The following is a 13,314-nucleotide window of genomic DNA, read 5'->3' on the forward strand; positions in this document are numbered from 1 at the left end:
TGTTTGGGAAAAGCAGCCAGCAAAAGCAGACCGCTCAAGTCCAGCTGATTTTGATTATAGTTTATCTATGTAGCTTTGTGTTCTTGATGAAAAATCAAATCTGCTGTCATGGGCGATAAGACCAGTTTTCCTACCCCGTCACATATAGCTATGATATACATGTACATGAATGACTATTCTATTAGAATATTGTATGTGGCTGTTGTATTAAAGGTAAATGAATTGTTAGAAGTGAGAAACTGGTCTATGTGATATTACAATGGACGTGGTTGCCATACCTTACTTTCACCATGCAATAAGTACAGCTACAGTATAAGAGAGTATGGTCGCTAGGCTCAGTTGCAATAAGTGTAGTTGGATCATTAAAGAGTGTGGTCACTATGCTCAATTATTATTAGTGCAGCTATTAAGCGGCCATACTTGATCTCTATAGGTGCAGCTATAGATCATATTATGAAGGACATGGTTACCAGCTCAAAATCAAGCTAGATCATTAAAGAAATGTCATGCCCAGTTTTCAGTCTACTGGGTGTCTACTACCTCTAACAGTAGTAAAAAGGTGTCGCAAATAATAAATTTTGTGGCTTCTCAATACACTCCTCAAGGAAACTGTCAATGCAGAAAATTAGCTCCTTGATATGGCTTCATTGTGTGATGACCATCATGACTTAACATAAAAGGAAACGCAAAACACACTTGTCGGAATCCCAAAAGGTACCAGAGGTATTGTGGTATAAATGGTCACTGTACAATGATTGTTTAGCTTCTAGCCTTAGGACTGTGGTTAGGTTGGCAGGCAGGCAGGCTGCTAGCTAGCTGGCAGACAATGTTGGGCTGATGAATTTTTTAATTAAAAATTCAATAAGGCGCAGTTTACAATATAACAACAACTATGAAAAACTAAGCTCATGTATCTGTTTATCATCTGATCCTTTCATTAGCACTATAGGACAATGGGAAGTGAAAATAGGAAGAGCTAGAAATGCCTGCTGTTTATTTGGAACCAAAAGTCTTGTGATACAATGTTAGTTGAGATTAGTATGGCTAATAGTGGGATACTGTAGGGTTCACAATCAAGTGAATGGAGAACAGGGTTAAACATTTATGACCCTTATGTATATGTACTTCAGAATAGAGCAGATTATAACTAGTTTTCGTCAGATCAAAGTCAAAGTTGATCTGTCATGATCTGACACTGTATGACAATGCGTGTGCAAGCAGCAGCATGTGTAAATGCTGGTCTGGGGTCTTGCCCCCCCCTCCAAGGAAAATTTGGAATTTCAAAATTTGGAATTTCAATGCTCGGAGATTGCAAATGATGAGAATTTTAACACCCAAAACTCCTTCAGCAGCCATATTACTGCATCATTGTTAATTATAAGCCACATACAGAATGAAATAACACTATGATTGAGTTGATATTATCCAATGCAAGACTTGTATATATATATCCACCCCAAAAACACCTTCGCTGTAAAAAAGGCGCGCCCAAGAAACTACAAGTACCTGGAACCCAATGTAAAAAACAAAAAGAAAAATCAGCTTAGCTGAAGTGAAAAGTAACTGGTAACTTAAAGAGCTGATATCTGAAGCGGCCAAGAATACAATTACTAAAGTTTAATCCATGCAAGAACACCTTGGCTATAAAACAGGTGTATACATGAAAGTAACTGGCAACTGAAATGGCTGATATCTGAAGCGGCCAAGAATGAATGGTCATATACAACTAATTCAAAAATTTAACACTGAACCTTTATAATTCAGCTGTGTTCTATATTCACTCTTGTTGCATCGTAAAGTAATTTCTTTTAACTCTAATTGGCTGGTAATTTGGCCGCCTTTTTTTGCTCTATTATACTGACTATTAAAAAAGGCAGCCAAATTACCAGCCAATTAGAGTTAAAAGAAATTACTTTACGATGCAGCAAGAGTGAATATAGAACACAGCTGAATTATAAAGGTTCAGTGTTAAATTTTTGAATTAGTTGTATATGACCATTCATTCTTGGCCGCTTCAGATATCAGCCATTTCAGTTGCCAGTTACTTTCATGTATACACCTGTTTTATAGCCAAGGTGTTCTTGCATGGATTAAACTTTAGTAATTGTATTCTTGGCCGCTTCAGATATCAGCTCTTTAAGTTACCAGTTACTTTTCACTTCAGCTAAGCTGATTTTTCTTTTTGTTTTTTACATTGGGTTCCAGGTACTTGTAGTTTCTTGGGCGCGCCTTTTTTACAGCGAAGGTGTTTTTGGGGTGGATATCACTCATTTTTGTCAGTGATAGACTCTATATTTGGTTTAAAAGGTAATTTTTTTGGAAATGAGCAATTAACATTAATGCAGAATATTATCTTGGAGAGTCAGTAAAATCCATACATAATAATGATTGTTTCATAACACCGTAAATTCGGAAGTATGAATTTACGGTGTAGTATGACTGTTCTATTAGAGTAAATTTATCTTTACTGCCTGCACGTGATGAATATATCTCATATCTGTGCATGTTAAATGCTTCAGACACCTAATTAAACTTGCAAGTGCCTAATTAGTTCACAGTTGCTACACAGCTATAAATACATTTGTAATTGTTATCATCATAATCATTTAACCATTTTTTAATATTTTGGTCGCAACTTCAGGATTAGAGCAGCAAAGAAAGGAATAGAGGACTCAACCATCAAGACTTGGATATGGGAGATGGAACAGTATTGCGATGGACAATGCCGGTACTAACCCCTCAAGGGTGTTGCAGTACAGTATAGATGCAAGACCAGAGCCTCGATCGTCACCTTTTGACTGTGGTCACAACTTCAGGATTGGAGCAGCAGAGAAAGGAATGAAGGACTCAATCATCAAGACTCGGGGAGATGGAATAGTATTGCCATGGACAATGCCAGCACTAACCCCTCAAGGATGTCACAGTGCAGTATCGATACAACCACTCCAACCAGTGCATAAGACCAGAGCTCGATCATCACCTTTTGACTGAAATTTTTATACTTGATGAAGCAATTAAAACAAAAAAGTTGTAGTACTTATACTTTCCTGAGGGAACATGTCCCCAGAGTCCCAGACTCCCTTGCCTGTTCAGCAGAATAATAGGATTGAGCCTTACTACCACTTTCACCTTTATTCTTGGCCTGAATGTACATATCAGCAACATAATACAGTAGCTGTAGACAGCAACATAATACAGTAGCTGTAGATAATGCTAGTTAATGCCCCTAGGCAGAGCTATAGGGGTGGGAATTTTTCCCTACTATCATACTATCATAGTAGTTCTTCTCGCAGTTCTTTGCCTGGCCATCATCAACTGCTGTCCATCAACTGCTGTCAAAACATTAGTCTCGTCCCCCAGACCCTTCCTCAAGCATGCTTATCACACAAAAATAACTTAGTTTAGTAGTGTACAAACAATTATTCATTGACAGCTTATACTACACTTACCGCATTATTGAACCATGTATACCACCAGAATCCACCAGATTGACAACTAACACGTGATCTATTTAGGGGAAATCTCGTGGAAAGTCCCTAATTACCTTAAGCGGACACTCATGATACGTGGTTTTAAATTGAATGGTTTAAGAATGTAACTGGATGGTGAGGCGTACTTTAATCGGCTCGACTTTACTGAGAAACTCAAGCCCCTCGTGAGAAACTACATCGCTTGAGCAATGCTTGAAAAAGTAAGAGTCAAGAATACTGAGGGACTCTATGATATATGCCGGTCTTGAATGCTAACGAAACGAGGAGTGAAGTTTGTGCAACGTGTCACATCGCCACACACTGATTCACCGTGTTTGTGCGATAGGGTTTTTGGACCTGTCCACCAGATGTTGAAAGGAAATTCATTCCAACTTGTGAAGTTGTTGGTATACTCATTGTTGGGGTCCATGGGGACATCGATGATCATTTACCAGTCAGCTGTAAGTAATGTCACAACAGAAGGAAAGGAACCATTTCCATACCCCTATGGCATACTGATTTTCCAGGTCAGTTTATGTACACCCAACCACAGAAATGTAGAACTTTGGTTGCAGGTGGAAAATAAACACCCTTTTACTCAGTTACAAGAGATTCACCCAGCTGGGATAAAATGTTGAAGTGAATGTCATTAGTACCTACTTGCGGTTCATCAGGTATTGGACAATTCCAAGTGTCCAGATTATGCGGTTGTCCTCATGTTCAAGTTTACACGTTTAGGCAAGTTCCACAACATCCTATAATCTATTACTATATCAGTGTGGAATAATGCTTATATAATATTTTTCATATTCCAGGCTTTAGGTATGTGTATTGTATTTAACACCTGCTTGTTGGTTTTTGCAGGCCATCTGGTCATACTGGTTTATCCACTAGCAGTTGAATGTGATCATGGTACATATGTAAGTTGAGACCATGCAGGAACAAAGATGAGACCATGCAGGAACAAAGATACAGGTGTCATGAATTTCAGGTCAGTTGACATTCAGAGGAATTGTATTATTGCAATTGTTCTTTTTGTAGTTATCAATTATCAGTGACCAGTTTGTGATAGCGTACTTTTGTTTGACTAATGACCAAATGTTCTGGTTTACATGCTTACCCAACAGTTATGTTACTCACTTAACCTGCATATGGGATATATATTTTTAGTTCATTTTGATTATTCATCCTTTATTGGTACAGCCCGGCATATTGATTTTTTGCACCTTCTCTTTTTAATTCAGTGCCTGCTGGATTGTTTTGTCAGATATCGAAACAGATGTCTTTGGTGTTGCGACCGATGTTCCAGGTCAGTTTGCATGTGTGTTTAATTTAAGGTTGACTTCAGTGCCTGCTTATTCTTTTACAGGTCTCGGTATTGAGTGTCATGAATTTCAGGTCAGTTGACGTGCAGAAGAATTGTATTATTGCAATTGTTGTTTTTGCAGTTATCAATTATCACTGTATACTAGTGATGTGAATTTGCAGGTCAATCTACTCAGATGTATCAGGCATAGTGTTGATGGGTTCGAACAAGTATCCATTGTAGACTGTAGTGGCATCAAGGGTGTTAATTTCCAGGTCAGTTTACATGTTGTGATGTTAGTGATTTTTTCCTAGTACCCAGATATTAAGTGTATTGTATTTAATGCCCACCTGTTATGTTTTTAAATTATGGTATATCAGTGTAGACAGTGCAACAGTAAGCCTTCTGTGTTGTAGTAACTATTTGTTTCATAATATTATGCTGTTGTCCCAGAATGGCACAATTTTTGGGCAACCAGTGTGAAGTCCAGTGGTACAAACATTGTATTATGACCAAGTTGTGATAGCGTACTTTTGTTTGACTAATGTCCTAATGTTCTGGTTTGACTAATGTCCTAATGTTCTGGTTTAACATGCTTACCCAACAGTTATGTTATTCATTCACTTAACCTGGGATATAATTTTTGTTCATTTTGATTATCCATGCTATTATTGACACAGCCCGGCATATTGATTTTTTGTACATTCTCTTTTAATTCAGTGCCTGCTAGATTGTGTCATCAGATATCGAAACAAGTGTTTTTGGTGTTGCGACCGATGTTCCAGGTCAGTTGCATGAGTGTTTAATTTAAGGTTAACTTCAGTGCCTGCTTATTCTTTTACAGGTCTCAGTATCGTCATGCTGACATACAAGAAATCATCACTATTGTTGGAACTATTTTTAGTCAAGTCTTGATGTGATGTTAATTAACGTTGTTACACATTGTTGTATGTTTACCATATGGCAAGAAATTATCATGGCCATCATGAAATTTGAATATTGTGTAAGTTGTGTGGACCAACCCCAACTCATACATGGTCACTGGTAAACCACGAACCACATTCGAGCCACAACACCACCAACCACATTCGAGCAATCCATTACAAAATTTTGTTGCACCATTTGTGTGTGCATAATACTTAATGAAAGCCACAACACAAGCTACATGGTACATACTACATAGAGGTGGTAACCCCTAAAGGCTTGTTACCTTTTGTATTCACCTTACCGGCCTTTGTGGTTAATCTATTAAAAATTACATGTAAATAGAGAATTGAAGAGTATGCTTAAAGCACCTTCGCTAGTGATTTTGTTCTTCAAACCATAAGACAACTGGCGATTTATAAACGCTCGCATGGGGTGTGGTACTAAATGGAATTTAAAAGATTTCTGCTTAAAACGCCATCCCTAGGGAACTTACGGTTCAGCACGCTGTCACAACTTGTTTATCAGGCATTAGAGTTTGTGTCCACGTCGTGTCTTTAAAAGTTATTGTAGGGATTAGAGATTGATTGAAGAAAATACGCGTATAGGCAAACCAGGATTGGATAATGTCAGTGCTAGATGGACTATACAAACACGACTATGTTGACTGGTATAACGTGACAGTAGTTGTAACATAAGGTAGAGAAATAAAGTGAAATACGCCTATTTTTTATTTTGCGATGGTTACTTTTTTATTTTAGCGAGGTCGCAAGAAAACTATAACGACTCCTAAAGATTTTTTATCACGTAACGCAATACAAATCTATTGAGAGATGTTGCGTAATTTAGGACTAATATTGCGAAACCGGCCCTACACGTAAATAACTCACAGTAGTGGCCGCGCGTCTTTTAATTGGGCGTGCGCTTTGTAGTTTCTTGGCCGCGCGACTCACTACCGTAAGTTTTGATATACTTGGTTCACAATCTACCAATTATATATTGCAGAACATTTAATTACACACACTTTTAAAGCCACTGTCAGAGCATGTGAACATGTGGTAGAGTGTACAATTCAATGGAAGGTGCAGGTTTCAATTCTCCACTGAGTCAGACGACTTATATTTTTTAGACCTTTTAGGTACACCATTTTAGCAGCACTTCGACTGCTCTATTAAAGTAACTGACTGTTCTATTAGAGTATATCAATCTTTAGTTGAAAGTAGCCGACAGGCCATCCTTGACCGGTTCAGCAGGTAATCAAGTGGTCTTCAAGCTAAATGGTCAGTAACTGTTCAATGGCTGACAGTTATAATCTGCTCTGCTTCAGAACACGCATTAAGAAGATCTACATCAGATTCTGAACTTCATTATTACCCACACAAAGGCAATTAGCGACATGCTTCACACTAAATGATTTGTACATGCGTTTAGATGATTATCCACATCTTGTTGCATCCTTTCACCTCAAATTATTTCTGTCATCATGTTGATATGTTACGTTTGTGTAAAATAGATTGTCATATTGACAGGGTAAACTGCTAATAAAAATAACTTGAATATTGGTATGTGCATAAGATAGCCATCATAGCTCAAACCTTTTTTGTGGTTTAAAAGAAATTAGAGTAACAGCTAGAGAACAACCAAACAAGTGTAAAATCACTGGGTCAAGATACTCTAATAGAACAGTCACTAGAGAAGAAAACTTGTGTTATTCAGGGCTCAAAACAAGATGAATCTGGGCTTCCATAAACCCATAAAGAAGAACAAAACACAAATCATTAAGGCCTTTTCACACTACAGTCGAATGTGCATCGAAGCTGGGTCAAACAATTTCACACCTGAGCCGGATTGACCGCAATGCGCATTCAATCCTGCTTCATATCAATCCACCTCGAGAGATGAATTGGCCGGCCCGCAGACTTGATGCACATTAGCTCCTTTAGCAAGGAGGTGCCATACAGTCTACAAATATCTTGTACAAAGCATGGCTATTGTGCCAAGACTAAAGCGACAGATACCTTGTGTTATACTCGGCTTGTGGAAGCAATATAGTGACCATGAGTGAGTGTCGAAGGAATAGCGTACCCTTATGAAATCATTGTTCCCGGTACAGGTTTCCTCCTAAGAATTAACCAGCTTCTTGGCACCTAATGTTTTGTAAGTGTACTAACAATATTCCTCTCTGCAAATACTTTTCTGACTCCAATGAAATACGAAGAAGGTAATACAATGACTGACGCCATTTAATTTTTCGTCACATAATCGGGTAATTAATCACATGTTATGAAAGCGAATTGAATTTAGTTGCTGCACACGTAGTGAGAAATGGATTGATATACATTCAATTCACTTTCAGTCTGACCACAGCTGGATCTGCATTCAATGCGCATTAAGTGTGAAAAGGCCTTTAGCCTTAGATATCTTGGGAAAATGGCTGAAGTGATTTCAATCAATTTTGGTGTGTGGCCAGGTATAGACAGCTTCCACTACAAAGATGGTGCAATTTGGAGTAGTAGCCATGGAGAGAGCTATGTTTGCATGAAAACTAATTGCACTTTCTTCCTATTAATATACAGCTTCCTTTCTTGGCCACACAACACACTGATATTAATTTTGTCTTTATTTCAACTTACACAATAATCAGCTTCATCAGTAACTACGAGTTCATCATTGTCTTCCTCAACAGGAATCAACACAAAACATTCTTGTTCAAGTGGTGATGACACAGTCTCACTTAAGAATGGTGTTCCAGCCTGTATAAACAATTAAAGGACAACAAAAACAGTATTTGTATGGTTTCTTTGTGCTATTTTGAAAGTATGATAATTCTGAAAGCTATATTATTACAAAAGCAAAAGGTCTTTGCTGGGTAATGAAACATGAAAGAAAAATTAATTGCTGAAATCAAACAGCTTATAATTATTTCATATGGGATGAAACCATTTTCTGATACTATTTAAACAAAGGAAAATATATTTTGCTATACTGGTATATAATATGATATCCCAACTATATATATATATATACAGTAGGACCTCGATTATCCGAACTTCGATTATCCGAACAGTAGCAGTGACTGTTCTATTAGGGTATTTGTCAACAGGTGTATGTTCTATTAGAGTATTTCAACAGAGCTCTGTATATAAATGTATGGGCTTCAGTTATCTGAACAAATTCACTTATCTGAACACTTTTGTGATTCAGCTGACACAAGGGTGTTCGGATAATGGAGGTCATACTGTACTATGACAATGGCATACTTTAACTAAAATAGGACATACAGTGTTGAATTTTAAAAGTACAAGAGCACCATACAATGTACAATAACTTGATGCATTTGTAATAGTTATACCACGGCTGCGAGGGATTTTGCTGATATATACGTCCAAAGCCTGAGGGCCGCAGGCCCGGGGGCTGTGGGTGTATATGTCAGCAAAATCCCAAGCAGCCGTGGTATAAGTGATATATATCACTTGGGGCGCACTCACCTAATAGGTGAAAGAACTAACGAGAACTCATCCCATTTGTTTTATACAGTAGCATCTGAAGATCGATCGTGGTTTTAATAACGTGGGCTAATAGCCATCAAAACATTGTCCATATGTTAAAACGTCATTAATACGTTACTATGCTTCAACACGCAATGTTAGAAAACTTGCGATTGTGGGATGGAATTTGTATTGTTATCATTTTTGTACTAAGTTAAGCCAACTAACTTCGCTATTGGGACAGTAAGTAAGTAATCATATTAAGTTAAGTACTTAGGACTGTAAGTTACTAACCTATTTCAACGTAGCAGTAGTAGCTTTGCTGTTCCGTGGTCTGTTCAAAGGCTGATATGCGGTGGGTAGAAATACGCATCCACAATCGCCCAAACAATTATTTTGTGCCTTCATTATCCTTTAGTAACAACTAACTACTCTATCTTAGCAGATGTACTAAGCTTAGCAACCTCTACAAAAATGAGTCCCACTCAATATAACGAGTCAAAGCACATCAATTCTTTGAACTGGCTGGGTATCAAAGTCATTGGCAAACCGCTTTCCCATGATATTGCCCGGGAAATATGCGAGCTAAACCGACTTTGAACGCCCACGCTAAAGTGGTATATTGTCTGTTAATAACATTATGGCGTAGTTAGCAATGTCATCTAGCATGCAGTACAACCTAAAAATTACACTAAAGTTTAGGAAGATATTACAGTGCCAGTGTTGGCATGCACAATTAGAGTAAACATGGCATAGTAAATCCTGATAACAAACTTGCTATTACAACAAGACTAAAACTTACAGTACTGCTCACATGATCACCACTAAAATCTTCAGAATTGGATAGTACACAGAGATGAAAAATACAGTGATCGTCTTCAAAGACAAGGCGATCGTGAACAATAAGTTCAAGAGTACCATGATCAAGATTTACATCACTGGTAACAAGACAATTAGTGGGGAATTCATTATCAAAACTATCATGATCAAGACAATTATCATCTTCATCAAGATTATCATCATTATTGAGAAAATTGTCAAAATTATTTACATGAAAATTACTTTTCATATTGTCATCATCATCAAGGCAATTCTCAATAGTAACAACACAGGAAAAGGTATGATCATTAGGACTAGTTAGTTTCAGCAATTGGGAGATTCCATTGTTGCCTCCAGATATAACTGATTCCTTACATGGTAATATAGTAGGACTCAAATGCTGTTTATCAATTCTAGTTTCACTTGGAACACAAATATCTTCACATTGATAATTATTTAGTTTTTCTGGTAGCATTGATGAATCCATACATTGTTTTTCAGCTGATGTAGGTCTACTTGGTGATAAGGTTGTACAGTTATTGTTGTCTGAATAAGACAACTTGTCAATTGTTTCTTCAATCACTTTAAAAGTATTAGGTGGGCTTGAACACTTAAGATTTTCATGTGTAAATATATTGTTGCCTGAAAAAGCATACAAACCAACTGTATACATATACATATCCACATGCATTATTGTACTACTAAGTCCTGACTATGTGATGAAATTTTAAAAATTATTGGGTGAGCCCCAGTCAAATGTTATAACCAAATGTAATCCATTGGTATATGAAAAATGTGTGCAACCACTAAGTAAATTGATATTAGACCTGTGATGAAGCAGTGGTTCAAAATGATCAACATTTTGTGGCTGTTCATTAACTGACACCTGAAGTACTCTGACACCTTCTAAGTGCCAGATTACCCCCTGCTTAGCATAGGCCACTTCTCCTTTACACCTCTGGCCACATTGGAACATTAGCTACTGTATAAACTTTTAACAAGTCTTCATCTCCATGTGCCACATGAAGTACGGAGTCTATTTGTCAACCTGCTTGTGTGACCTGCAGTGATTGTGTCACTGAAGCTGCTTCTCTAAAAAGCTGTTAAGTTTGCACAAAGTTTCTGGACTTAGCTTATAGTAGCTAGGTGATATCATGTAGCAGCTGGGGCCCATGCATACACCCCATTTTCAGACTAGGCTTTAATTTCCAAAAATGTAGGAATCATGTGAGGCACTGTGATGGAGAAAAAATGGTCTGTTATAATCTATAAGGACACGTTGAGTTGGATCCTTAAGAACATTTAATAACTCATGGATGCAATTACACACAGTCTTAAAATTTGGCTCATTTGTAACACTCCTAAAAATATTTGAAAACTTTTTCGTTCAAATGTCTAGTACAATATTTATGGTAAATCTAAACTTCATCATACATTGCCTATGGGAAGCCATAAAAGTACAGTGTTTATTACGACCCTCTTCTGATTTTGTAATGGAGTCAAACCACATGTGTCTGTTGTTGACACTTTTACCATCACCACTAATCATCTGGTTTGCTAAAATGTTAATTCTCTTTAGAATAAATCCACTTTTCATTTTTAACTGTTATTCAGGATCCAGTTCAACTTGGAATGACTACAACAGAAATTACAACTAGCCTATATCAAACGGTATGGTAGTACCGTTTAAGTAGGGACCACCTCGAAAATTTCACGAGATGCCCAAAATTCTGCCTTTAAAAACCATCCTAGAGACATTTTACGCGACAAAAATCACCATACTGGAATAGTACTAGTTCATACAATACATTAAATATAAAAAACACTTACAGGTTGCCAGATATAGAATTTTTTTAAATCACCTAAACTCAAATTTTAGTCTCGTTTCTTCCTCCCTATAATATTTGGAAATCACACCACTTATGACATCAGAACTCCAGAGTTTTTTGTGAATTCCACCCATTGTCACCTGTCGTTTGCTCAAAAAATTTTCAGATATAAAGCCATTCAAATGTGGAATTCTTTGCCATCTGAACTGATTAAGGAAATCGGCATATATAATGATTTCTACATCGGTGCTAGAACTTCATACTACAGTCGCAAGGCTAGAGGCTAAATGAAGCAGCACATAGCCACCACAATAACAAACTCACCAGTGGGATGTGCCTTTTGGGGTTCCGATGAGCGTAGGCCCTCTGCGCCTTGTCTTTTCTTTTATCTTCAATCAGGCTGTTTGTTTTCTTCATCCAACGAATTTTAGACGCCACAGAACTATTTCAGAGCTGCATTTCAGAAACGCTTCAGTCCCGGCGCTACTATAGAAGAGATATACTAGCTACCGTTGATTTCAGTTCCATTTGAACACTTCCGTCCGCGTTACAAGTTTCGCGTTACATTTGAAGTGAAGCTTAAACCCTTCTCCAGCTTAGCTGTGATATTGTAGTGTCACACTGATTTCTGGTGAGTGGTTGTTACAAATCTGTAAATATTCTTATAGCTTTTTACTTTTAAAAACTGCCACGGAATAACTCGCGATGCGGACGGAATGTCCACAACCACACCCATCAAATAAAGATCTATATAGGTGGACTGATAGCGATAGAGTACAGAGACCACCTGCACCTCTTAACAATCTAGCTATTTACAAGCAAGATGACCTCACCCCAGCCCTTATTGGTCTAGCTAGCTGCACACCCCTTGGCTGACTCGAGATATACTCTAATACAACAGTCATGTAAGATATTCTAATAGAACAGTCACCAGTTACATGGTAGCTAGCTGTGTTACAACAAAAAAAACAACTAAACAAACTAGTATTTTTTTTTAATTTGTTAATTTAAAAATGAAATAGGGAGAAACAAGAGATGAATGATGCATGCTATTACAGCATAGCTCAATGGGAAAGTCCCTATTCTGGCACATTAGCCATAACAATCATTCTGTTCAGTGCCAAAGTAGTAACTTTCCCATCAAGCTATGCTGTAATAGCATGCATCATTCATCTCTTGTTTCACTACTTTTTATTGCACAGATCCCTACTTCATTTCTAAATTAACAATTTTTAAAAATACTACTATATGTATACATGTATGCCACAAGCCAGTTATATTATGTCGAGATCACTTTAAGTTGGTACTGGTTATCATGAATCACAGTAGTGGTTCATAATAAGGAATTTTCACAACAATGCTCAAGAAATAAATTATCAGTTATTGCAGAAACTGAAAGTGCTCAACCACATGTATGTATGACAACTTGCTATGGACCTCGCACCCTCGTTGACTCTAATTTTTCAAGCATCGTTACA

General features: G+C 37.4%; 2 protein-coding genes across 5 annotated transcripts in view; one reads left to right on the forward strand and one right to left on the reverse strand.

The window, feature by feature from the left end:
• The window catches only part of LOC136248878 (uncharacterized), a 34,871-nt gene that overhangs the window by 7,680 nt on the left and 13,877 nt on the right, over positions 1-13,314 (reverse strand). Inside the window, exons 5-6 of the mRNA XM_066040708.1 lie at positions 9,991-10,649; positions 8,334-8,453 (exon numbers count right to left, since the gene is read on the reverse strand). Coding sequence (XP_065896780.1) covers positions 8,334-8,453; positions 9,991-10,649 — 779 coding nt within the window. The remainder of the gene's footprint in view (positions 1-8,333; positions 8,454-9,990; positions 10,650-13,314) is intronic.
• LOC136248875 (uncharacterized) lies at positions 3,451-5,773 on the forward strand. Of its 4 annotated transcripts, XM_066040703.1 has the most exons (9): positions 3,451-3,762; positions 3,817-3,997; positions 4,046-4,208; positions 4,335-4,461; positions 4,715-4,779; positions 4,840-4,868; positions 4,959-5,051; positions 5,497-5,561; positions 5,621-5,773. In XM_066040703.1, the coding sequence occupies exons 4-9, from the start codon at positions 4,418-4,420 to the stop codon at positions 5,694-5,696; spliced, it is 372 nt and encodes a 123-aa protein (XP_065896775.1). In that variant the 5' UTR covers positions 3,451-3,762; positions 3,817-3,997; positions 4,046-4,208; positions 4,335-4,417; the 3' UTR covers positions 5,697-5,773. The 4 variants fall into 4 exon arrangements, 3 of the variants coding, with proteins under 3 accessions (XP_065896775.1, XP_065896774.1, XP_065896776.1); XM_066040702.1 differs by having other exon boundaries at positions 3,453-3,997; XM_066040704.1 differs by having other exon boundaries at positions 3,454-3,997; positions 4,919-5,051.

This window comes from Dysidea avara, chromosome 3 (assembly GCF_963678975.1).
Source record: "Dysidea avara chromosome 3, odDysAvar1.4, whole genome shotgun sequence".
In the NCBI taxonomy this organism is placed as follows: Eukaryota; Metazoa; Porifera; class Demospongiae; order Dictyoceratida; family Dysideidae; genus Dysidea; species Dysidea avara.

Coding starts and splice junctions, on each gene's coding strand:
- LOC136248875 (XM_066040703.1), top strand. CDS start 4,418: ATGAGACCATGCAGGAACAAAGATACAGGTGTCATGAATTTCAG. Junction 4,462..4,714: donor ACAGGTGTCATGAATTTCAG/GTCAGTTGACAT, acceptor TTTTTAATTCAG/TGCCTGCTGGATTGTTTTGT. Junction 4,869..4,958: donor TTGAGTGTCATGAATTTCAG/GTCAGTTGACGT, acceptor GTGAATTTGCAG/GTCAATCTACTCAGATGTAT.